The sequence below is a fragment of the Hippoglossus stenolepis genome, chromosome 5 (genome assembly GCF_022539355.2).
Source record: "Hippoglossus stenolepis isolate QCI-W04-F060 chromosome 5, HSTE1.2, whole genome shotgun sequence".
NCBI lineage: Eukaryota > Metazoa > Chordata > Actinopteri > Pleuronectiformes > Pleuronectidae > Hippoglossus > Hippoglossus stenolepis.
The window spans coordinates 23,401,682-23,427,532 of record NC_061487.1 but is presented as its reverse complement, the minus strand read 5'-3'; the positions used below and the strand labels follow the sequence as shown (position 1 = coordinate 23,427,532).

General features: G+C 43.9%; 3 protein-coding genes across 3 annotated transcripts in view; 1 reads left to right on the top strand and 2 right to left on the bottom strand.

The window, feature by feature from the left end:
- Positions 1-485: 485 nt before the first annotated feature.
- LOC118109495 (RIB43A-like with coiled-coils protein 2) lies at positions 486-3,399 on the top strand. Its single transcript, XM_035156648.2, has 6 exons — positions 486-723; positions 844-925; positions 1,797-2,102; positions 2,193-2,311; positions 2,879-3,055; positions 3,163-3,399. Exons 1-6 carry the CDS (start codon positions 607-609, stop codon positions 3,397-3,399), a joined length of 1,038 nt encoding a protein of 345 aa, XP_035012539.2. The 5' UTR covers positions 486-606.
- Positions 3,096-9,271, bottom strand: ada2a (adenosine deaminase 2a). Its single transcript, XM_035155805.2, has 10 exons — positions 9,043-9,271; positions 8,211-8,523; positions 7,082-7,301; positions 6,530-6,743; positions 6,327-6,454; positions 6,110-6,200; positions 5,648-5,756; positions 4,940-5,097; positions 4,655-4,857; positions 3,096-4,568 (listed from the first exon to the last, which is right to left on the bottom strand). The coding sequence occupies exons 2-10, from the start codon at positions 8,518-8,520 to the stop codon at positions 4,463-4,465; spliced, it is 1,539 nt and encodes a 512-aa protein (XP_035011696.2). The 5' UTR covers positions 8,521-8,523; positions 9,043-9,271; the 3' UTR covers positions 3,096-4,462.
- Positions 9,272-10,941: 1,670 nt separating this feature from the next.
- The window catches only part of LOC118109018 (cat eye syndrome critical region protein 2 homolog), a 36,907-nt gene continuing 21,997 nt past the window's right edge, over positions 10,942-25,851 (bottom strand). Inside the window, exons 6-19 of the mRNA XM_035155804.2 lie at positions 25,456-25,523; positions 25,182-25,342; positions 21,562-21,651; positions 21,138-21,288; positions 20,061-20,190; positions 19,926-19,963; positions 19,753-19,844; positions 19,493-19,619; positions 18,389-18,768; positions 18,100-18,249; positions 17,072-17,876; positions 14,616-16,584; positions 13,948-14,011; positions 10,942-13,797 (exon numbers count right to left, since the gene is read on the bottom strand). Coding sequence (XP_035011695.2) covers positions 13,960-14,011; positions 14,616-16,584; positions 17,072-17,876; positions 18,100-18,249; positions 18,389-18,768; positions 19,493-19,619; positions 19,753-19,844; positions 19,926-19,963; positions 20,061-20,190; positions 21,138-21,288; positions 21,562-21,651; positions 25,182-25,342; positions 25,456-25,523 — 4,213 coding nt within the window. The 3' untranslated portion in view covers positions 10,942-13,797; positions 13,948-13,959. The remainder of the gene's footprint in view (positions 13,798-13,947; positions 14,012-14,615; positions 16,585-17,071; positions 17,877-18,099; positions 18,250-18,388; positions 18,769-19,492; positions 19,620-19,752; positions 19,845-19,925; positions 19,964-20,060; positions 20,191-21,137; positions 21,289-21,561; positions 21,652-25,181; positions 25,343-25,455; positions 25,524-25,851) is intronic.

The following is a 25,851-nucleotide window of genomic DNA, read 5'->3' as shown; positions in this document are numbered from 1 at the left end:
GCTGAAGTGTTTTATTTGGTCTCCTCTCTGAAAACGTTACTGTGAATTCTCTGACTGATACAATGTGTAAGAGTTAGTTTGCATGATACTTTGTTTTAGATTTCGATCTATAACAATATCACAATAAAGCAACAAATACATGGACTGCTCTGTTACTGTATCACAATAATTTCCAAGTCAGGTTCAAGCGTTTAATTGATTTAACTCTGGTCATGGTGATTAAAACATTCAAACCCTGACATGGAGCTTGTCCTTCTCTAAGATCTACAGTGGCAAGAAAAAGTAAGTGAACCCTAAGAAATGTCTGCATTTAAATGTGTAAAACGTCTTGAAATGTGCTCATTTTAATCCAAATTACAATGGCAGTTCCTCCCCCCGAAAAAAAAAAGGAGTGCATCATCGCACCTTCTAAGGCTCTTTCTAGGTTTCTCAGACACCATTGGAATGAAGTGTCCTTTTAAGTAGAACCTATAATCTGACCTTTTACCTTTGATAATGGAGGTGCTTCTGGACTTGTGATTTGTTCTTCAGGTTTCTGGTGCATGGTAGTGTTGTGATCAGGGGGTTAAAGTTGAGGAAAATCAAAACTACAGTTTCTGCTTCAAAATGTTTATCGTTGAAACCGTCGAAGAACGCATTGCGAAGGCGAATCTGCAGAGACGTCGCGATGGAGAGGCCGAAAGAAGGGAGCGGATCTTTAATGACAAACTCAGGATCATTGGAGTAAGTGGCTACAACTCCTCAGTGAAGCTAGCTAAGCATGCTAACGTGCAGTGCTAATTATGGAGACGTGTATTTAAATGAACATTTCAGTTGATATTTGTTCTGCTGTTCGATCGTCAGGTTGACAAGGAAGCTCTGGACATGCAGGTGGAAGAGAAGAAGAAACTGAAAGAGGCAGAAGAAGAGAAACAAAAAGCTCACGGTGAGTTAATTAGTTCATGTGACCTGGTTTCATTGGCTCTTATCAGCTGCTGTGATGTGAGGATCTGACACAGAGGAAAAAATCGAGTTGAGGATTAGAACCAAACCGATATGGACATTTTGGGGCCGATACCTAAGACGATGATTGCTAAAATGTGGTTATCAAACCCCAAACATAGAAATGTAATTGAGGCTATATATTTCAACTCTGCTTTTTGTATTCTGTGAAATTTAAATATTTAAAAATATAAATATTTCGATATTGGCGCATACCAATTACCAATTATTGGCCAACTGATATATTGGTTGCGCTCTAAAAAGTTTAAATATAATCCTATTTAAGATTTAGAGGTTGAACTTATTAATATATTATAGTTAATTTACAAAAATAAATGTATGATCTTACATAGTTAATATTCATGTTTAACAGATATTTACATATTTTTATATTTTTATTTTTATATTTAAAATCTTTACATCCTTAAAACAATATAAACTGTTCAATCTAAATCCTTCTAGCCAATTTTATGTGGGTTGGTTTAGTTTGAACTGACCAATCAGTTCTGCTCAAGACAATCACACAGGTTCAACAGATTGTTATTTAACTGTTTGAAGGATGATGTGCAGGAACATGTAAATATTCAACTAGGTCAACACAATTTTGACAAATTGATTCAAATATATCAAATAACTTAACGTCTAAATCTTTCACTATCACTTAGTGAAAACAGAATCCAATAATAACATTAGGAGGTTTGTGTTTTGAACATCTGGGTACCCATATATTACCACTTACATTTATAGACATTCATAATTTCTAATGATGCGACGATGTCTGTGTGTGATTTTTTTCCCATCTCTCTACACTGTAGATGCTGAAACGCTCCATAATAGCAAAGCAGCTTGCATTCTCCAACAGAAAGAGGAGAAGAATAAGCGTGCCATGCAAATGGAGCTCGTCAACTACCGGCAGCAGCACCAGCAGCCTCGGAGCCAGCAGGAGTTTGACCTGAACGACACAGACCACAGGAGAAAACCAGGAGTGATGCCTCCTGTATTTGTGGGTGAAGACCCAGAGATTAAGAACAGATTGCGGAGGCAGAAGGAGCAGTTCAGACAGTGGAGCAACCAGCAGCAGAGCGAGCGGGCGGCAGAGAGGCACCAGCAAACGCTAGAAAGTAAGTTGGTCTGATCCCATAGAGGATACACACCCTCGGTTCATACACAGGAAACATAGCCTCACTTTCACCTTCTCCTCTGGCCTCCAGAGCTGCTTTACGATCAAAAGAGAGTCGAGATGGACAACAGAGCTCTGCAGCTTCAGACCCTGGAGATGGAGAGGAGTAGGGCAGAAGCCGTTGCCACTAAAGAGTTCAATCTGGCCAAGGTAAATCATTAAAGTCACCGCTCACTCACTGTTTGATGAAGTTGGTAAAACTCTTCTTGAAAACATCTTTTAACCAACAAAGGAGGGCTAATGTTTGAAAACACTCTGAGATGCACATATTTTAGCTGCATGTACCATTAATGATTCACTATGATGTGATTAATTCTGTTCCATGTCCGAGCGTTTAAGTGTCCCCGGCTTCCTGAACCAGAAGATGTTTCAATCATAATATTTGAGAAATTAACAAACTCTTAAAAGCTATAAACGCAACTTGGTGTTGTCCTCAAAGCATCGGCCAGTCTTGTCTTTACTATGCAGATAGACTCAACAGAGTTACACAGAGCAAGAACAGATGTTCAGAGTGAGGGGTGGGGATGAAAGTGGCAGGGTTGCTTTTCACACTTCCATTGTATGAGGAGTAAATATAGATGTTTAATGACTAATGACAACTGCCTTTCTGTGGTAATGTTGTGTTAAACTTCATGAAGTTTAAGCTGAGAATTGAAGTTTAACTCAACTGATATTGTCGATCACGCTCTCATTTTCACTTTGTGTGTTTTGTCAAAGATTGAAGAGAAGCGCCGTCAGCAAAGTTATGATGGGGACAACAGAGGTGTGGATATCAATCCCGCCCTGGGCAGGTGGGGAGTACCTGGTCTGTGTCCAGGCTATGATCTGAGACCCCCTCCTGAGACGCTGGAGCAGGTCCTCCAGTTCCAGAGAAATCAAATAGAGGAGAAAAAGGTCAAACTGCAACAAATGACACTCAAAACACACACACGTGCTCTTTTTGATCATTTATTTCAATTCTGTAAGAACCTGTCTAATGTCTGTTCACTGTGCGTCTGTAGAGGATCGAATTAGAGAACAAGCGAGAGGAGGAGCAACACGATCGTGTTCGCTTGGCCTCTGCTCGCTCGGCTCTGCTATTAGAGAGGAAGCAGGTGAAACTGAGCAAGCAGATGAGACGACACGTGGAGAGCTCCAACTTCCAACTGGCCGAAATACAGAGACAACAGTCAGTAACACTTAGAAAACACTTCTTCTTTAAACTCCACACACAGCGTATCGTCTCACTGTGTCTCTAAACTCTCATTCTAAGGAAACCGGACATGGAAAGCGGAAGCGACCTGGAAAGCTTCTTCAAATTCAACACCTGCAGCAGATGACGGACGATGTGGAGAAGTACCCGAGCCGAGAGTATGACCGGGGCTCTTTTCCTCTGACCATGAGTGGAACATGAGAGTCGATCACAGCCGGCAGCTCCAGTTACCAACGAGAACACAACACCACACTCCTCCGCCCTGTACTCCTCATTGAGCTCACCGTACCTTGGGGGGAAGGGACTGAGGCATTTCACATAAGCCAAGACCCTTTCATATTCCCATGACAGCTACAAAATTCACATTCGATAAAATTTGATTGATTGATAAAAACTAGATACTACTCAAGTAAAGAAATACTGTGGGGGCGGTGTATAGCTCACCTGGTAGAGCTGCCGCCTCATGAGGCCACACGCCTCTGCAGCGGCCAGCATCTACCCCCCCATTCTCTCTCTCTTTCACCACTGAACCCTCTGCCTATCAAATAAAGTTGATTAAAAGCCCATAAAAAAAACAACACTGTCTTCACAGAATAATGTTCAGAGCCCCACAGGATTTAACACCCATTTCAACAAACTACCTAGTACACTCTAATTCAAAGTTCACACGACACAACTGCTGATTCAATGGCGATTTAGCTGCGATCGGGGGGGCCTTTGTCGGCGAGTGAGGAACTGGGCTTCTCAGCGTTACAAAGCACAAGCAAACCACAAAGAGAAATCAAACAGTAATTAGCACCTCGACCAGAAACATGAATCTTAAAGTGCAAATACAAAAGCAAAGTCTGAATTAAACCCAAAACATAAACGTGGTACAGGTCACGGGACACAGCTCAAGCCTGTTTCACACTGGCCAAATCATTTACTATCCTATATTATTTGTGCTTTTCCAACTGTAATGTGTCAAATTTGTCATTTTTGTTCCTGACACAAACCAGCTGTGTTCACATTGATCATTTCCATTTGTAATCCACCTGAGGTAAGAGGCATTCCTTTCCCAAAGGATGCATGAAGTAATTTGACTGAATAAAAAAACGCTTAAAAAAACATTAACGTCTTCTTGCTTCAAAGGCAGTTTCTGAGACAAACTTATCCCATTTCCTCTGCCACAGAGCCAAAAGTTTCTCCTGTTGATTTGGAGCCAAAGAACTGTACCTGGACAAATAGACAGGGACACGTCAGAGAGAGGTTTCATTGAATTAACTGTAAATGTGTTCATCCCACTCTGAGCCGATCCTCACCTAATGGAGTTAGTGGCCAGCTGTTTGAGGGAACCCAAGTGGGAGCTCAGCCCACCGAAGCCCACAAAAGCTTCGTAGAAGTCGTACGAGAGGCCGGAGGCGCCGAACATGGCCGGGTCGTCAGAACTGATGACCATCGGGTGGTTCTCCGACATCAGAGCAGCTGCTGGATGGTTTCGCAAATCATTCACCAACATCAACACCTGAATGAGGACATGATGAGATGGCATTAAAATGGAAAACATTATTTTAGAGTAGAGTCCCGTTTACAAGATGACAGGGCACCTGGTTGGAGATGGGGCAAACTTCCAGAGCCACTCCTCTCTTCCTGGATATCTCTTTGGCCACTGGATGGCGTGGCAGAGCAAATCCGTGGCCAATGCGCGACGTGTTGAACAAAAGAGCATCCAACAGGTTCTGGTCGACCTCCGTGCCCTCGAGGTCTGCGTGTAGTCAAGAGAAATCAATATCAAACACGCATTTAATTTGTTTTACTCTTACTGGAGTTCTCGTAATAGTATCTCTTAATCACGCTGATCCAAATACAAAATCCTTGAGTTACACATTTAAACTTCCTTCTCTAAGATCTACAGTGGAAAGAAAAAGTCAGTGACCCCTTCAGAGATGTCTGACGGGTGTGATGTGCTCAGATTTTAAACAAGTATCATATATTTGAACTAATGACACAAATCATTTCTCCAGCAGCACCGACTGAAGTGAAGCATTAAGAGAAGGATCTTAAAACTGAGGATGAAGAACTGTTATTTGCGAAAAAATAGCATGGACCATTTATCAAATCCAAGATTTTACTGACTTTCCTGTGAATCATTAACGGGTATGTTCAATAAAGATAACAGTTAAACCTTCGATGATATTTTTTAAAAGTCACACAGAAATAAACATGAATTATTGTTCCTCTGGCGTCGAGATTCGTTTATGAGCTACACAGTAAAGAATGAAGTTACTTCTCATATCAAACACTGATGAACTCACCCGTCTCTCCAGCGTGGAAAAAGAAAGGGAGCGTGACCCCCCGCTCTGCCGGCAGTGATAAGGCCTCTCTGTAGTACCACAGCGGTCGGCCTGTGTCCTCGCGGCCCACCTGCCCATGCAGGGACAAAGTGAACCCTTTACTCAACAAACAGGAAGTACTGTTTTTGGTGATCTGAAACAGCTCATTCGATTTTTTCACTTTCTTTAACCTCTTTTTTTGGCCTTTTTGGACATTTTTACAATTTTCCCTGGAAACAATTCATGGATCTTGATGAAAAAAACCAGGCACATTTAGGAAGCTGATATCTATGAGTGTTATATGTGGTGCAGCTTTATTTGATTTAAGGGGACTGTTGGGCCTTGGTGTCATTCTGTTTTTTAGATAAAGAAAAAATCAGTACAAACTGTGCCCATGTTCTGCTGCTCAACACTATTCATACTATAGGTTCTGTTGCTACCCACCAGGTCAAAACCAGCCATGATGTCTGGGAAGTCTTTCTGTAGCTTCATGGCCGTCTCCACAGCTCCATTCATCGTGGCTATATTCACCTGCCTGAAGAAAACTCTGTGTCAGTGTGACCATGTCTACATCCTCTGATATCTTCTAGTGAGGGCAACGTGCCGAATGCCATTCAGAGGAATCTGTCAATTTAATTAGATAGGCATTCTGAGCAGTCACCTGCTGATTGTGTTGATGATTCTCGCTCCATAGAAGTCTGGGTGGTCGTCTGTGAACCGTCTGGTGACGTCCTGGTAGGTCTTCAGAGTCCAGGCTGAGTCGTGAGTGCTGCCGTCCAGTTCATATATCTGAGGATCAAGAAAAAGTAACAATTATACTAATTGACAGGAGAATACACGGAATACTCAAAGACATTAGCTCACCTGTGGGAGTAAAGCCCGTAGTTCTAAATACATGACGTTGTCCAGGTAGAACTCAGTCAGGCCTTGGTAGTAGTAGTCTCTGAACACGGGAGCATACGTGACCAGACCCCACAGTGCAAAGAAGCACTGTTCAAACACGTTCCATATCACATCCTGACTGGGGTAAACACTTTCTGGATCCTGATCCGAGAAGAGCGTCAGGTTACGCAGGATGCTGTGGATATGAAGACACAGTTATGGTCAGATTAACGAATAAAAATGTCCACAACGTTTATTTCTTGCCATTTCTGTGTAGATGGCCGTCCACTCCAAGTAAAACTGTCTTGTAAGGTGGTTCATCTGCAGCGGTGACCTCACGCTTCACTAGTGGGTTTAACGAAAATGTATTCTCTTTCCAGATTCATATAAGGTCACTGTGACCTTCGACCTTTGGCCAGTGAAATCCAATCACTTCATCTTTGAGTCCAAGTGACAACTGATCAGAAGTTGAAGACATTTTTGATCAAATCTTTGTTCTATCTGAAGTCTTAGCAGCAGCAAAGTGTGAGTCACCTGTCGTCCAGGTCTGTGGTGTTGCTGGTCTTGGCCCTGAGGTTTTCCAGCAGGTTCCAGGGGGAGCAGCGCGGCAGAGGTTTGGGCCACTGAGACGAGAAGATGAACCTGACGGAGTGGCTGTCGGTGAAGCACATGTAGCAGTGGGGCCGATAGGTCGCGTTCTTCACCAGCCACTCTGGATCAGCCATGGAGAAGTCATGGATGTGTAGAGCGCCCCCTAGAGACAGAAAATTATAGAATTATCTCGACATAAAGAACCGGAATACCTACAACAAACCTGACTCTATCAATTAAGAGGTTTCGTAATTATCCTGAATGGAGGATTCCACATTTTTCACAGCATCTCCAAAGAGTTCTATTAAAATATGTCAGTGGTGCATTAATAAGAGTTTAATTCATCTACTGATAATTGTCTCAATATGTTGACAACCTGGTTCATGCATTAAAATGTCACGTAGCAGTAAAACATGTTGAGCTTAAAGGTGACGTCTTCAAATCTCCAAACTTTAAAGATATTTAGTTACATGACGAGAAAATCTGCCAACTTTCTTTATTGAGACTAAATTTATTGTGTATTAAAATAGTTGCTTTCCTGTGGTAGAGAAACATTTTCTTTACACAAAAACCACGAGTAACAAAAACAAAAAACTCACAATCTCTTGCTATCTGACAGACCAGATGGTTTCCAGTTTAGAAGATGATGCTTAGTGTTTTCTCAGAGATTAATATAATTTACGTATTTGATGTATTTAACATATGTAATAAGCAGCTATGATAAAGACTAGACCCGGACGGATGTGGATTTTGAAAGCCGATGCCGATTTTAGGGAATTAAGAAGTTCCTGCTGCCGATACATTTAAAACAAAAGTTTCCATGTCAGCGCATATCAACAAATATAAATGCTGATACCGATAAATGTGTGAAACGCTCAAATCAGCTGTTTTTTATCGGCTAAATGATCCATTGCTCAGGCTCAAATGATGACTATTACAAAAATGTAATTCAGGAAGGTACTGATCGTAAACTACAGCTCACGAGCAGACAACTCCACTAAGGCGACGGCCAGAGTGCAAGACGTGTACAAACCTTTTATAAACACACTGAACACTGTGACGCTGGACGTACCTTTAGGCATCTTCTGCAGCAGGCTGAAGATGGGACTGGACCTGATGAGGGCTCTGGCCTTGAAGAAGTGCATGGCGGGGGGGAAGTCCGCTCTCAGAACCTCCCTCTGCTTCATCTTAAACAGCAGCGTGTCCAGACGCTGCTCAGCGTTGCTCAGCACCACCTGCCCACCCGTCTGCATGGAGGCCTCCTGCTGGATGAGGGCCTCCCTCTGTCTGGGGTCCGGGATGGAGAGGACCCCGGCCAGGTAGTGCACGACGAGGAGACAGGCCGCCGCCGCCACGTGGGGGCGCTGTAGCTCGACTGCCATGGTCTGGAAGAAGAATACAAGATAAGACACCACAAACAGGACAAATGTGAAAAAGGGAATTGAAAGCAGCTGTGGCTATAAATGAACATTCAGCATTATCTGTGGGGGGAAGGCCATTTTATTTATAAAGCACTTTTCATACACAGAGTTAGATTCAATGAGCCGTACAGGAAAGAATAAACAAATCAAATATTAAAATCTGAAAGCACAGTGAACAACAAAAGAGGTACAAAGAGAAAAAGGATAAATGTGTGTGTGAAAATTTTAAATATATATACGTTGGAAGGGAAAAATAATACAATAAATAAAATATATGATCTATGTTCTGTTTATATGAAGTTTATATATCTTTCTATGGAGAGAAAACACTGGTGTGTGATAAAAACACGATCAAAGGAGGAAAACAACCCGAGTCAACAACAGCTCGATGTTTTATTTTAGTAAAAAGCGTTTAACTCTTTTCTCCATAAACAAAATAAAAAATACTTGAACACGACAAACAGTGAAAATACATGACGTTACCTTTAATTCCAGCTGCAGGTGGATGTTAAACTCTGTATTTTAAAAGCACAATAAGAAGAACCGACACTAACACGACGCGGTCCGCTGGGAAAATACGTGCGTGTTTTGGTCGAATACGTTACTTTCCTACGTAAGTATGACGGAAAACCACGAAGCTCGCAGCGCTAAGAACTACAGTTTACGCACAGCTCGTGTTTACGTGTTTGTGTCTTTACGTCCCAGTGATCTACTTCCGCTGTTTTGCACCTAAGCCCCTCCTTCTCCTCTGTGATTGGCCGAGACAGAGCTCGCTCGGGCGGCTGATTGGTGGATTGTGGACGCATTAACAGTCCGTTATATTTTTTAACTTTTTAACTGCGTTACATTTACGCATTTATCAAATATGATAAATAAATATAAATTTATAAATATGCAGGTTAAGTTCAGCTTTTGTGAAATGTTATACTGCAATAATATATGTATGTAATTATATTATAGATATGTTGCTTACAGTATTTTTCATATATTTGGTTTCCTATTTCTATATTTTCTATATTTATACTTGCACAAATACACCACATCAAATTCCTTATATTTGTAAACCTGCTTGGCAATAAAACCTGATTCTGATTGATCAACAAATTAATTATTATTAAGCTCGTTTTGAGATGTTCAAATATTAAACTAGAAGAATGAGATAAAAGCATCATCCATTAGATGTAGACGAGAACAAGGTGCTGTCATTATTTACTGTTCTGTTTGTTTTATTTGCATTTTATTTTCCTTACTATGTAAAATTGTTATAATTGTTATTGATATTATCATTATCCACTCATGCATCCATCCATCATCTAGATTGATCCTTTCGAGGGTCATGCAGGTTGGAGCCAATCTATCATTATTGCTATATTATCATTGTTATTATTACTGTTAAGTACCTCCCTCACCCGGTCACAGTGACACGAAGACGAGACACAACCTGCTTTTACGAACTTCACAGACACTGTTAAAATGTAGATGAACAAATGAATATCAACAGATATATTAAACATTTTAGAGGTTAATGAAGGAGAAGTGTGTTCACTGTTTATATTCACACGACCACTGTCAAACAAAGTTGCATTGACGACTCCCCACAATGATCCCCTTTACATAGAAACTGAAAAGCGAAGTTAAACCTTAAAGCAACTTAAGTCAAATCATTCTAATACCTCTATTCAATAACAATTTACACATTTCTTATTAAATTCCATACTGATTTTTATCATCTTTTACATAAATGTAAGAATCTTACAGGTAAAGAGTCCAATTTTCTTTTAACATTGAATCTATTCGTTTAGTGTTATATACTGTGCCATTTTCTTCTTTTGCAATTTAGCTCTACAACTCAGCTTAATTAGGCTCAATTAAAGTGCCTTAATTACACGCCTCAACTGCCGATTGGGTCCTCATTAGGCGCGGACAAAAGAATATATTACTTGTTGGCTCACAGGGAGCCCGAAGGAAGGAGGCCTGAGGAGCCGCAGAGCTTCCTCCACCACTGACGTCACATCACATCACTGACTGCTGCAGACGTGAGGGGTCAGCGGAGGCAGCATATGATCGGTGGAGGGTGTTTGTCAGGAGGTCGAGCTCTAATGAGAGGCGATGGTGTGAGCCGCTCTGATAGATTAATGCATTGTCTTGCGTTGGCCCTCTGGTTTGGCTGTTTGCATTTCATTACTTTTGGCCTTTCAGTTTCTCTTAACAAATTACTGATACATGTCCCATTACTATGCGCTGGCACGGCTTCTTTGTATCTCCATTTATTCACAGCAGTTACAATTAAAGGACTGTTGCAAGTTTCAGGTCAAATGAAATTGGAAAAAGAAAAAAAGTAAAACATTGGAAAACAGTTATGATTTCAAGGATAAAACAAACTCTTGTTCAAGAAAAGTTATTTATTTCTAAGAAATGTACAGTATAGAAAATACTCAGTTCCATTTCCAAAATAATCTATGTCAGTCAGATAAGAACTTGTAAACGTCACTTAAAAACGCACAGGTCTTTTTTTTCCAATACCACCATGCTACTGAGGTAAAAGACAACTGCTTAAAAAAAATAACATCAAGAAAAAAAAAAAAGGAACACACAGCACATTTATATTAAAACGAGTCCAAAAATGTACAAAAATTCTTAAAAGAGCAAATAAATATGATTCACATTTAATCACGTCTAAATGGTTTTCACTAGTGCAGAGGGATGACAGCAGGGTAACAGATGAAGAGTTGAACGCACACTTCCAGTCGTCTGGTGTCGATTCTACACACCAGTAACACACACACACACGCACACACACACGCACACACACACACACACACACGCCACATCTGTACACCATAAGACAGTATCACAACCTCACAGATCTTTAAAAACAAACACTGCCCTTCACACGTTAGACAGCACATGAGTGAACACGCTACCTCCACAGTGGCCCCATCAGGCTCACCAAATATTGAGACACTTCCCTATTTCAACAAAATAGCAAGTCTTGTGTGACACGTTTATAAAATTGCCTCACAGCTGCTAGCATTTTCACGTTCCGCCATTTTTCCCCTCAAACAAAGCCTTATTTATATATTTCTAAGGCCATTATACATCTGCCAAACTCTAATAAACTCTATCACAGACCCTAGATTGGAATACAGCCTACTTTGTCTAGTTTCAACAACATGTAGGCAGGGAGGCATGCAATCTGTACAACAAAGTCCCAACGATGACATTGAAACAACTGGGAGGGAAAAGTACCCAGTAGACGGTCTACACTGGCACCTGCACTCTGTGACCAACCGACAGCTGAAAGATCACAACAGCGTCTCGTTGAGGCCAGATTTGTGCACGGCGACCGTAGATGTCCTCTCATGATGGAAGTATTGTAAGGCCGTTTCCTCATCAGTTCTCAGAGTCTAAAAAACTACCAGAGTGAAGCTAAAGCTGGTCAGAAAACATTGACCCACAGGAGGCTGGCAGAGCATGAAAGGAAGTAAAGGGGACCGTAAATGCCACTGACGGGCTGGATGAGGTAGATTCATTTGCTGCCATCACTTGTGGGGGGTCACACAGGTGCAACATTGATATGCTAGGGTGAATGAAAAGAATCCCCAAAACAATACACCAGTTATGAGAAAACGACATAGGTTGACGAGGCCAAAATTAATTGTGACGACAAATCAAATTTACAGGAATGTAGAAAAACAAATTAGATCAATTTCTCTTGCAATAACACAAACACAAACAGACTGGCAGCTTGCTGAGCCAAATATTGTTCAGGACGATGAAGACGGACCCTTTAAAAAAAAAAAAAACAAGTTCATCACGTGAGGTGGTTGTCACGGCCGTAAAGCCCCGATTTCCTTTTGCTGCTCCTCTTACATATAGTAATTCAGAAAAATACCCGTATATAGAAACTGTACACCCTGAGGATATGTTTAGTCGTGAAATGGTGACGAGGGAGGAACCATGCAAAGCGAAGGGCTGTGAACAAACAAAAGGACTAAAGCTACACGTTCGTAGGTGGAATGCAAAAAAAACGTCCCAAAAACACAACAGTAGGATTTGATGGGTCTGTGGTGGTCGTGTGTGTATGTGCCTACACCAGCTAGTGGGAAAGATTGACCTCATCTGTAATAAGAGGTTTGACTCTACAGTAAAAGTGAATTAATATATATATATATTTTCATACATATATATACACATGTTACCAGGCATTGACTAAAAACAAGACTATCCAAGGCCTCTCAGTTCTAGACCAACAGAAACCATGTAGTGCATAACAGAGACAGGTGTGGTCGGATACGAATATCGCCATCTTGGTCGCTTCCCTCTCTGCTAAGTCAAAGACATTCTCATCAGTGAAGGCAGCTCTGAAAGATGCATATTCCTGCGTTTGCTCCGCGAGCAGAGAAACACTGTTGAGGGTGGGGGCGGAGATGGACAGTGACTGACTGGGCCCTTTCGGGACGGTTTTCATGCTTCAGACAGATGATCAGTGTTCGTGCTCTTTCACATGCAGCTACTGTGCCGTAACCTACACATTCACTCATACATTCACAAAAGGGGACCAAGGCAGTTGGCGAGGGGCCTGCGAGTCGACCGGGTCAGGGTGACAGTCTCATAGTACCTCCTTTTTCTACACCTGAGTTTCATGATACAGTCGGAACAGAAAATAGTAGTAAAAAAAAAAAAAGTCCCTTTCCTCAGTATGATGGATTCATTCAGTGAACAGGACGGACAGGCTGAGTTCAGTGGCCTTTAATACATCCGTGTTCCAACTCCTCAAAGAGGAAAGGGCTTCTTGAAGGCAGCGTCCCCTGTGTTTGGCAGGTGGAACTAGTGGTTAAAAAAAGTTGCCCTTCTCCTGGAGGATTCGAGTTCAAAGGCTCACGATGGAAAACAGGAGAGTCCTCGAGTGAATCTTCAACAGTTCCACAGAGCTGTTCAGTTCTTGACCCCTGTGAGAAAGCTCTGTGTGGAGAAGAGCAGGGGAACCGTTCTCCAGGGCTAAATAACATTTCACATTTTTTTTATCATCTTAGTCAAACCAGCTGCTTGGTCAGATACTCAGGTCCAGTGGTGGGCAGAGCCGAGCTCAAAGAAATCTGTTCAGTGTGAGACAATCACTAAAAGATGTGTGTGAAGCGAAGCCTCTCATCTGGGGCCTCGTTCTGCACAGTCAGCATTCATCTTCTTTCTTTTCAGCTCGCCGCTTTGTCCAGATGTTCTTTGATATTGACATGTCTGAAAGAAGAAGAGCGAGTTAAACAAATAGAATTTAGAACAAAATAGACCATATGTGTTAACGATGATCTTAGGAATAGTAACCTAAGGTATGAAATGTATGTGACAGGAGGTAGGAAAGTTGTGTATAATTATGTTAGCTCAACTCACTCTGCTCACACGTCACACTCCCTGTTTATTGTTGGGGCCGCCTGGAGCAGCCATCATTTGTTGCCTGTAAACACAGGAAAAAAAACAAATGTTAACACTCATTTATATGGGACCAATTATATTCATCTCCAGCTCTATATTTTTATAAATGAGCTAACTTTGCATTATTCACAGTTTAAAAGTTGTTGTGTTCTGCAGCTACTGAAATAAGTCATATTAGCTAAGGCCTCAGCCCACTTTCTTCTGATTGGCCAAACATGGGGCAGTGCATCTAGCACCACTTCATCCCCTTATCAGTATATGGGCACTGAAAGTACCAGTAACTATTAGTAAGTATGTAACAGAACATAACTGAATGCAAATTCTAAAATCCATCTCTTCTTGACTGAGACGGAATCAGATTCAGATTTAGAGAGTATGAATATCTGCAGCAACAAAGATTACAACAGGACGTCCATGTTCGGTACTTTTTTTCGGTCCCATTACCTGCTTATTATGGGACATAACTGTGGATTTAGTTTTTCAATCATAGTTACAAATATTATGAATATTATCAAAAGATAAATATACACTTCTAAAAATGGACTAAAGCAGAAAAGTGATATAGAAGCTCAAAGAGATATAAGAACATGGCTATGAGAGCTGCAGGAGAATGATTTTTTTTTTACCCTGGGTGTAGGAAGTGTTCCGGTGACAGGATTCTCTGCTGAATCATCATGCCCTGGAAGTGCCCACCGGGCCGGGGATGTTGGTACATGGCCATGCGTGTCTGACCCGGGGAGTACGGCAGCTGCTGGGGGCGCTGCAGAGCCTCCATCAGGTGTGGGTGAGGTCTTTGGCCAGCATAGCGCCCTAGATCTGGGTATGGCTGGCGAGGGTAAGGGCTTCCATTTCCAACTCCACCATGCTGCATCCCAGGGTGCATGATGCGTGGGTTGTACATGAAGCCAGACGCCATGTGTGCAGCTGGGTGTTGATGTGGTTGGGTGCTACGGTGGCGAGCAGCTGCATTATGGCTGTCAAGATCCAGGATTTCCTTTGGGCTTTCAGGTCGCTCTGAGCTCTCTGTACGAGCTGGACTGCCGCTGGCCTGCGACCTCCTTTCACGCTTCCCCTCCTCCGGGCCTGCTTCAGACACAGAGCCAGGGGAAACTAAACTTGTACCGTTGGAGGCTTCCGAGCCCTGCGGTGATACACTGCTCTCCATCTTTGACTGAGCGTTGCTTCTGGCACTGGCTACAGGTAGGTAGGCGTTAGGAGCCATTGGCTGGTGAGGCTGATAAGGAGACCGATGCCACTCATCTTGAGGATAGCCCCCTCTACTGGTGGCTTGGTTATGAGTCTGAGCTTGCGGATGGTGCTGGGGGTAGAAGTGTTGCTGCTGGTACTGATGAGCTGGGTACATGTTGGGGTGGGCCTGAGGGTGCTGTTGGCCTGGCATGTGGTAGGAGTAGGCAGCTCCTCCCTGCTGGTGGTAGGCGGGGTGTTGAGCAGGATTGTGGAGGGGGTTGATGGTCTGGTTGTGGTACGGGTGGTGAGCGGATGACGGCATGGACCTGGTCATGTTCGTCTGGCTGTAGTGTGGATGTGGAGGGTTGCCCATGCTGTATGGACCCATGGCTCCATTCACTTGGGAGTGAGGAGGCATGGCTGGATTGTGACCAGGTGAGAGCCCTCTCTGAGCCTGCATACCCGTGTTACTACTCAACAGCTGCGCTTGATGGTGACCGGGGCTGAAATCCTGGTGTTTATAAATAACATTCGGAGGCCCGGATTTCATCACGTTGTGCTGCGGAGGAACGGCACTACTTTCTGTGTCTGCTCTACTTGTCGGCTCACTGGGTCTCTGATTACCATGGTCTGCTGGACTTGGCTGGGAGGGCAACAGTGGGCTAGGATGACTGGGGGGTAAAGATGTGAGAGGAGCTGGCTGAGGGGGTCCAGGCTGGGCTCCTTGTGTAGCACTCTGTGGCATCCCATGCATGGGGCTGTTCTGCGTGGGACGTTCGGGAGAGATGTTTTGGTGGACTGGTTGTGGGGGTAGCAGGGAATTGTGCTGCTGTGAATTCTGGGTCATTAGCTGGGGCGAGGTGGAAGGGGGGCATTGAGGGGGGGTACTCTGGGTGGCATGAGGCAGCTGCTGCTGTTGTTTTTGGACATTCTGCTGATGCTCACTTTGCTGATGTGCATTCTGCACGTGTGGGGAATTGTTCTCCGACATCTGCTGAGTGGAATTCTGAGATGCTGGTACTTGCAGTGGTGGTGCATTTTGGGGAAGAAGTGCAGGGCTTGCTTCGTATTGCTGTTGACTATTCTGTGTTTGCTGAGAGGTGTTGAGTGGAGCGGGATCCCTGGAGCTGATGTTACTTGTGTTGAGATGGGGTGAAACAGTTGTGGCATTGGTGGGTTGAGGACAGTTGGTGGTGGACTGACTCTCTGTTGATGGTCCAGAGGGATTCTCTTGTAATCGGACCAATTTAGGGACTGGGGGGCTCTGCATTCCCTCTGCGGCCTCACTGTGGCGTCCTGTAGGACTGGGATTGGACGGGTGCTCTTGATTAATTGAAAAAGTGTTTTTGTGTGAAGAAGATTCTTTAGAAATGTTGCTGACAGCCATTTTGTTCTCCGACGTTGTGCCTGTTCACATACAGAAGGATGAAAGATGAGTTAGCACAAAAGAATAGCAAGGGGAGGTTAGCATTGATGATTGATGAACTATAATTACAAGAAAAATGTAGCCTCAAAGAATACAGATATAAAAACAAGGAAAGAACAGATGTCTGTCATTTAATGCCACCTATAAAATGTGTTGCTGTTCCATTCCTTTACAGACAGGATGCAAACACATCTGTAAGATTGCTGGAGATGCTTAACTGACAACAACCAGCAAGAGGTTTCACTACATCAATGAATATGAATTCTGCCACTTACTGTGAAAAATGATTAAAATCCAATTACAAAAAAACATTTGAGGGGGAGGAAGGGCAAGGATGTTTTCTGTGATGGTTAACAAATTGAGACACTAAGACTAGGAAGAACATTTGTGCAGAAAAAGGTTAGAGTGTACTTGGGTTCCTTCATGCAGAATGTGAAAAGCAAAATAATAAGAGAAGGTCAGGTCTACCTTTGGGCTGTGTGTCTGTCTGTTGAGGGAGCTGGCTGTCTGGCCCATTGTCTTTAGCAGGATGCAGCAGCTGAACCTCAGGGGCAGGGGGAGGCTGCTGTGAGGGGTGAGCTGGGATGCTGCCAATTCCTGATGGGGGCCCAGGCCGCTGAAAGTTGCCCATGTGCTGATGAGGGGCACCAGCAGGGGGTCCAGAGGAGGCTGACAGCTGCTGCAGGGCCAGCATCTCTGGGCTTTCCAGCATGGAAGCCAAGCGTGTCCTGCCAGAGGAGTCTGGGTGGGTAACAGGGGGACGGGGGGACATGGGCCCCTGGGAGCTGACCCCTGCAGACATTTGATACTGGGCATTGGGAGGAGGGTGAGGGTATCCTGCAGCTTCTGGCCATGGTTTATGCCCTACTGGAGGTGGGACTCCACCGTAACCGTAGTTGCGCTGGTTCACCATGTTGGGATCTTGTATGTGCATCCCATTGGGTCTCTCCTGGTGATTCATACCAGGCCACATGTGTGAGAGAGCCATGCCAGGTTGTCTCAAGCCTGGGTAGTTGTGTTGAGTTGGTCCACCTGGTCCTGAGAATCTGTTGCCCATGGGGTGCATGGTGTGGCTCTCTGGATGGTGGTGGGATGGGTACATGCTGGCTTCAGGAGGAGGTCCAGGCTGCAGGGCCACGGGACGTGGGCCCAGAGATGGGCCATGAGCCGGACCCATGTAAGGGTGCTGCTGCTGGTGTGGATGTGGCTGCTGTTTAGGATCCTGGCCCATTGGATACCTCGGACCCATGTGATGTCCTTCTACCATGCGGTGCTGAGAAAAACAAAAGAAGATGTAATAAGGGCGTTTTGATCAGTATATCTATACATCAGTCTGTACACATAATAAGGTTCAGTAACACAAACAATGCTATTAATTCAACATTATTGAGCCTAGTATAAGATATCCACATAAAGAAACTTAGCTACATATATTCACACACGCATTAATTGCATGCAGTGTTACAGTAACTAATACCAGTAACAGTAATCCATACCTGCATGTTGAAGTCACTGGCGAAGCGGTTCAAATTAGGGTCTCCGTGCCTGGAAAGATGAGCTGAGTAAGTGAAGCGGGGGTCCATACCCATCCTCTGGGCATACATAGGTGGACCATGGTGAGCAGGGGGCCCATGTGGATGACGGAGCTGGTAAAATGGAGAGAATTCTTTAGTCTCTCCTTGTAGATTTCATAATAAAAAAAATAGGATTACGGTGCTTTAATTATTGTGAGAATAAGTGAGATATTTATTCAAACTTTAAAAAAGAAAGTTGTGCTGTCAATACCTGTTGCCCTGGGTGGTACAAGCCTCTCATGTCTCCTCCATGGATGCGTTGATGGCTTGGAGGTAGGCTGTGGGGGTGAGGAGGGCCATTGGCCCAGTGAGGAGGAGGTGGTGGTCGTGTCAGCTTGTACTCCTCTTCCTCGGAGGGTGTGGTGCCTTTGCCCCCCTGTGAGTTTCTCTTACGCTGGACTTGCTCAGTGGCCTTGATCAGACTCTCAGGCCCCAAACCTTTACTGCCACGGTTGCGCTTTTTGTCTTTGCGCTCCTTGTCTTCTCGATTGATGTGGAATTCCTCATCCGTGTCGCAGTCCTCTGCTGGGATATGTTTTAAAATGGCCCGACTGAAACACCGGTCAAGGGACTCTGCCATGATGGTGTACTCTGGAAGCAGACAGGGATCAACGTCAGGTAGGCTCATGATAACGCAAACAAAAGTTCTTTCACACAACCACATAAACAAAGTCACACACTCAAAACACCTGTAGCACATCCACTCATGTATCCTCAAACAATAATAGGTTTTCATTCACTTCCTCTTTTCCAAACATACATCACTCCATCTCTTGGCCACTCTTAACCCTTACCCCTCGAGCACTGCAAAATAATTTGCATGTATGTACCCATAGACACACACTTGCTCCTCTGTTCTCAGCTCACACCGGCTGACTGACCAGGTCAGAGGGCGTCGGTTGACCCCTGCTCCCTCCAACCCCTTCCTCCTCCATCCAGGCCCCCCTACACACTCTTCTACCCCCCGTCCCTGGGGAGAGCATTCAGTTGGATGGATGGCTCCAGACAGGGGGCTTAGGGCCTGGAATGTTTCTCTGGCACTGCAAGGCTCAGATCCCCCTGAGCACTGGAGCACAGCTCAATCACTCCCCATTAATCACTGTCAAGGCTGCCCTGGCCCCGGCCCCAAACCACCACTAGGTCCGGCCCCCTTTCTTTTGCTCTTTCTCCCACTCTCACCCCCCGTTTCTCACCCCCATGAACGCATATATGCACTTCTTTCTCACAACATTCATCTACTGGAATTGATTTTGATGCAGTGGTCTCCTGCTGAGACAACCTGTTAATGGGAGGAACTGGATTTGTGTTCATTTACCACTGTCTTCTCCGTTGTACTCGATGCAGTTTTCAAACATGAGCTTCACGTCAGCAACAAACTCCTCCTTAACAATGTAATCGCCATCATTGAGCTTTTTCTCAATGGTTGACAGGTCCATGGGCGTCTGAGGGGATAAGAATAAGAGAATAACAATTAAAACCTCATGCAAATATCCACATACACATTCGGAGATAAACCAAACATGAATTCATTAACTCACAAACACAATTAGTGAAAACAATGACAGTTACTTGTACCTGGATGAGCTCATGGTAATTGGGCGCGTAGGAGTCGTCCACAGGCTCCAAGAAAGGCCAAGCGTCTTTATGGGATTTCAGCACCTCAAGCACTGAAGAAGAGAGATTAGATCAGTTCAGACATGTGGATTGAGACAAAGAAATGGTCTCTAGTAGAGATCCTGTAAGCATACCTTTGTACAGGGCAGTGTAGTCGTCATCCATTTCATAGCTGTAATGTCAAACACAGGACATGTTACAAATAAGAATCAATGAGTAATTCCAGTAGAGAGTGAAATCTCATGTCAGAAATGCACAAAGCCTCTTACAATTCTTTATTCCTGCGTGTTCTGAGGACAGGTGAAGAAGGCTCCAGATTCAGGAGTTCAGGTGGCAGGTCCTTTCCTTCAGACAGCAGCCAGGCCCTTTCCTCTCGCATCTTACGCCTTTTTGCTCTTTCTGAGAGAGAAGGATGAACACGGGGGGGGGGCAATTAGACGCACAAACAATAAAAATCACCAGTCTCTGGAGGCTTCAGGCCAACAATGATTTAATTGCTTTTTCAGGCTTGCGAGTTACAGTTTAAATTGCACTTTGTGCCCATTGACAATGTCAGGGGAGTCAATGAAAACCAGGCGTTCGCCATCAGAGGCGGCAGCAATTCAGATAAGCAGAGGGAGCGATTCATGAGCCATCTTTTCTCGGGCACAGCTGATCAAAAGAGCAGAGGAGAAATGTATCACCGCTTTATCTTTTAACATGAAAGGCAGAGAGGCCCTGCCAGCCCCCCTGCCGTGTGCATTAAAGATGTTTGAGGGTGGATTCCACATATGCAACGCACACAGAGAGTCAGGCCAGGTCCTGCTGTTCATCTATAATACATTAATGAGGCTCCTCCACTGAAGCACAATCAGCAGTTCATTAACCCTTGACAGATGACATCAGAGGGAGGGAGAAAAGGAGAAGTGATCCTGTGATTAAAGGCCCTGAACATTCCCTCTCACAGTCTCTGTGTACTATACATAAATTACAAGGCTTCCAGTGCAGCTATGCTACTGGAGATTTCTCAGCCGTTAAGAGCCAAACCAGCAGCAGTGGAAATGTTAAAGCCTGTGCATGGGGTGTCCTTCACGATCCAGTCTGCCCTTCATCCCGGAGCTGGACGAGGAACATGAAAGACACCTACCTGCTGCTGACGTGTCGCTGATGAAAGAATATGAAATGACTGCTGCTCCTTGATTTTTTGACTTCTGGCAATTAGCTTCATTTTTGTTTAATAACCTTTCTTGCATTTACCACCAGCTTTTTTTTAAAGTATGAAGCTGCTGCAGTATGAAGTATGATGTGGGATGTTTCGCACAACTTTCCATTTGTGACCCATCTATCTGCGTGTCCATCCATCTTACCCTCCACAGCTTTGATCTTCTCCATCTTCTCCATCTGCCGTTCTTCCTGCAGAATCCGCTCCTCTTCTCGTCGCTGCTCAGCCAGCAGGACCTGCCTGTCCAGCTCCTCATCTTTCCTCTTCTCCTCCTCTGAGACAGCCTTCAGACAGTCCTGAATACAAAGACACAAGACAAGCCCATTACTCTACACTGGACTGATCATGGGATACACTTTAACAGTAGGAATGATGGACAGAAGAAACCCAGACCCAAAATACTAATAGGGGCTGAAACACCTAATTACATGGGGAAGCACTGCACTAGTAAAAAAACAATATTTTCCGGAAAAACATATCATTATGTCTGTAAATAGATGTTTTCATTATGCTACTGCAGATGTAGTTTAAAAACATGTACACAGACAAACACACACACACACACACACCTCGTCCTCTGGCTGAATGTGTTTTCCAGAGAAGCGCTGTGATGTGCGAACTGGGGTGGGGTCCAGTAGTTTCTGTTTCTGTTCTCGTTCCTGAAGACAAAGCAAAGAGAAAAGGATTAAGCTCTGTTAATTATACCCGTTCTACATTCTTTCAAAAGGTGAAGATAGCAGCACGAGATTGTTCGGCTCAGACGCAGTCACAGCAACACGAACATTTCCGGAACATTCAGGCGAGGGATAGCATCTGGGCAGAGCTTGCAGGAGGCAGGATGTAAAGTTTAAATTCCATTGCACAGTGTTTTTGTTTACAGCACATTGAAGATGGTAGGAGAAGAAGCTACTGACTCAGATGTTATGTTTACTTTGTCTTGACAATAAACCTACAAGTTGACATCTTCGTCAAGGGCTTGAACCTCTTCTGACATATCTGTATTCTTCCATTTTTTACCACCACTGTAAAACCACCACTTCCTCACTGGGAATTTTCTGGAAATTCCCCTGCTGTTTTGTCACATGGGCTCACTGACATTTTCTTAACATTTTACGGGGGGACTTCAGTGCATGTCTAATAGCAGCTAAAAAGGGCAATGCAAGTTGGAACCTCACTTCTGAATTGATGGAAAGCCAACTAACAGCAGACAAGTACAACTTTTCTTTGAATGTAAAAGGTGATTTTGCTTTACTGAAGTGTGTAAATGTAAATAAATTAGTCTTATATTTTCAACTTCTTTTTATATTACGTAATGCCTGTAACTTATGGTCAACAAATCACTGATTGAGCCTTCAAGACAGATCAGCAGACGAGCATCACACTGAAGTGACAGGCCCTGGGGAGTTGTGGAGAAGCACTCAGTATTGAGAGGTCACTGGCTCTCCCCTCCCCCAGTCACCCTCTCTACTCTGCTGCCTACGTTCCCCCACCTTTCCCTGGGGGGGAAAAGGAGAAATAAAAGCATGTGTGTCTCCTGTGACTCTCCTAATCATTCGTAATGATTTGACGGCACTGTGTAAGGGCATGCTGTCCAGTCTGACAACTGCACTACACACGGCCAATCATGGAGCTGTTGATCACAACATGTTGAATTCCTCAGGATGCATCCTGAAAATAACAAGGCCTATAAATCCTCATTTGAGTCCACATCCACGACATATCAGTAATCCAGATAGAGCAAGCAGTGGAGGAGGGAGACACCAGCCAACAGAGCTATAAGCGAATCCCTTGAAAGCCTGTCTATATCAGGGACTGGCCTCTGCAGCTCATGTCAGAGTTCATCAGGGAAGCAGGACTGTAAATAACCATCAGCCCAGAGCAGCTAACAGCACTGAGAGGTGTCACAGTCGGGCTTCTGGCCATCAATAAAATAACTGTGGGCGGTCTAAAAATACATTAGCAGCTGTATGAAGCGTGGAGATGTGTGCAGGTGAGGCGACGAACAGCGAAGGAAGGATGATGTTGTCGGGGGAGTGAAAGACAGAGGAAAAGAAATTATGTCAGAAGAAGACAGATGTTCAGGATCTGATCTATGCTACTCTCCACAACTCTTCTGCCCCGACGCCATCTCTGCCTGGTCTTCCTCTGAAGCGCGGGCGTATCCCGGGGTTCGACAATTCCTCTCTACATCCCCCACACCATCCAGCACATAAGAGATGGAGTGCCCCTGGTGTCACCACTGAGAGAGGTTGAAGAGCGAATCCTGCGGCACAGCAGAGCTGTCATTCAAGAGGCTCCGCTCTGCCTCAAGGTGAGCTCCCGCCTGCTGTCAGTGCCCCGTGAAATGGCTGGTGACAGCAGCCCGAGATGTGTGGAAGAAAGGATTCAAGACTAAACACACACAGTGTATTGGACACAGTTGTAGGCACACACCCACATAGACGGATATATTTATGTGAAGTATACACACATGCTACACTATTACTACATTTAAAACCATTCAACAGGCATTTCCAGCTTCCTTATAAACAGGTTGAAGACCTTACTAATTTTAAACAGAAATTAGAAGGTATAAACAGGTTATTTAAAACGAGGGTAAACCCCTTTCCCGTTGCCAATAAAGGCAATTGCATCTCTGTCTTTTTTTCCTGGTGCATCACGATCACAGACAAATTAAAACGTTCACCTGGGAGTCCCGTTTCCATCACTGCCGATCGCAGTGAATGCCGATCGTATCCATTCCCATTGCAGACAAAAGGCAGATGTTAGTGTGTGTTTTAGGGGAAAAGGGATTCAAGGACTCAGAGAAATTTGTTCTTCATTCTCTCGAAGCAGGCGAGAGTTAGTAAAGTGCTTTAAACGTCAAAGCATCTGTTGTCTCTAATTAGAGCAAACAGAATGAAAAGACGACTGTCTGCTTGAACAAGATAAATTTAGTCTTAAATAAATAACAGACTCTCTACACAGCTACAGTGAAATGTGTTGGTGTAATGAATATATAATTAATAAAGAGGGTATTTCAGTGTAATCTCCCGCTGTGCGACATCAGGGGAATTTATTTGCATATAAAAGGAACATTAGGGGAATGCTCTTCCCTTTTAATTGAGTCTTTGAGCGAAGTCAGATTAATCAGAGTTCTTTTCCTCCGCCCTGTGATCATGTTTGATAGAGACCATGTAGAGTGGGAAACGCTGCCTGGTTCGGTTTTAAATAAATCTGTCTTTAGTGGAATCACAACAGATCATAAACAAAGAAGTCTGTGATTCTTCTGTGCTGCTTCAATAACATCCAGTACTGAGGGAAGCTACAGACAGAGGGCCTTCTGAATGTCGTATATAATGTTGAGTTGTACAGTCAGTGAAGGACAGGACCACATTCATCCATTTGTGTGAAAAGTGAGTGACCCCTCTGTCGCCGAATACGACCAGCAGGATTCTTTACTTCATTGTTGATGATGATGATGGAGAACGGCTGAGGGGGGTTTCTATAGCAACAGGCACTCCTTGTTATACATCACACAGGAGTGGAGTGAACCCCACACATCTTAATACAAAAGGAGGTATAAAAATCAAGGACCTGCTGGGGGCTTTGAATAATTGCAGCATTCAATCTCTGAAATATATATTGTATTGCAAACCATTGAAATATTCTAAACTGAAAGGAAAACTGAGTAAATTGTGTCGGCTGTGGACTCCTGCTCGTTATGAACAAAACAAACAACAAGTACACCAAACAATCTGCTCCTGAAGAACACACATTCCAGGGAAGATGATGACAAATGAGCGTGACCCCTGGTGTGGCCAAACTTGGACTCTCACTCTACCAAACTAGCGGGAAAGCATAGTTCTTCACTGTCATGTCTTATTTTTAAAGGCCTGAGGCCGACATCATCACTAAGCCTGAGCGCAGAATTAAGGGCAAGCTCAGACCAGCTTTCACTCCACCCGTCCTGCAGCCATCCCAGGTAAGAATCCAGGATCCCCCAAAACAGCGACACGAAGACGGTTGACGGTGATTTGCAGCAGAACATACTAGAAGCAGCTAAACGGAGGTTCAACCTGTCAAGCTCGAATAACGTGGTGAAGCAAAAGGTAGGCTGATAAAAATGATAAAAGTGAAAATGGAAATTAAGGGGCCAGTATGGGCTGCTGTGATTGAGACTAATGGTTATGTCTCCTACGTGTCTGACCTTGTGCTCAATCATGCTGCTGATCTCGGGCAGAAAGTTCTGGCTGATGACACGGTAGAGGTGGCGGTCCTGTGGGGAGGGTTTGTCCTTGATGCTTTCTGCCAGACTGACCCACTGTTCCTCTGTCTCGCACACAAGGGACCAAGTGCCTCGCTTGATGCCTGGTGGGGGGAGACACGTTGGCTTATCGATTAAAATCAAAAATTACATTTCCATGATTCCATGATGTTGTGAACAGAAATATAAAAAGCTTATAATGATGAGATCATCTCACTTTTCCTTATGGGAGGATCCTCCGGTACATCTTCTGTCTTGACTTCCGGCTCTTCTCTTTCTGTGTCACTGAAAAGAAAAACAGGGAGATAAATAAATCAAAAAGATTGCTAGAAAGAACAAAATGACTAAAACAATATTAAAATGCAATAGTCCTGATGCAAGAGCAGCAGTCCTGTACTTTGTGAATGAAATTACAGTACGTGTTCGTGACCTTTACATTACATGTGTGGTCACCGATTGGTTAGAGAAAATGTGCCCAAGAAACAATTAATTATTAATTACATTGCATATCTAGTAGTAGGTTAAAGGTCTTTCTGTACAAAGACCGACCAAGACCAAAGAAAAGGATCACACACAAGCAAAAATCTAATAACCTATTATCTGCTAGAACTTT

Bases quoted from the DNA above. Each gene is read 5' to 3' on its own strand.
- ada2a (XM_035155805.2), bottom strand. From the start codon at position 8,520: ATGGCAGTCGAGCTACAGCGCCCCCACGTGGCGGCGGCGGCCTGTCTC. The intron at 7,302-8,210 runs GTACGTCCAGCG...TTCTGTCTCTAG, and splicing joins GCTGCAGAAGATGCCTAAAG to GGGGCGCTCTACACATCCAT. The intron at 6,201-6,326 runs GTGACTGCTCAG...AGTTTTCTTCAG, and splicing joins ATCATCAACACAATCAGCAG to GCAGGTGAATATAGCCACGA.
- LOC118109495 (XM_035156648.2), top strand. From the start codon at position 607: ATGTTTATCGTTGAAACCGTCGAAGAACGCATTGCGAAGGCGAATCTG. The intron at 724-843 runs GTAAGTGGCTAC...TTCGATCGTCAG, and splicing joins ACAAACTCAGGATCATTGGA to GTTGACAAGGAAGCTCTGGA. The intron at 2,103-2,192 runs GTAAGTTGGTCT...TCTGGCCTCCAG, and splicing joins GCACCAGCAAACGCTAGAAA to AGCTGCTTTACGATCAAAAG.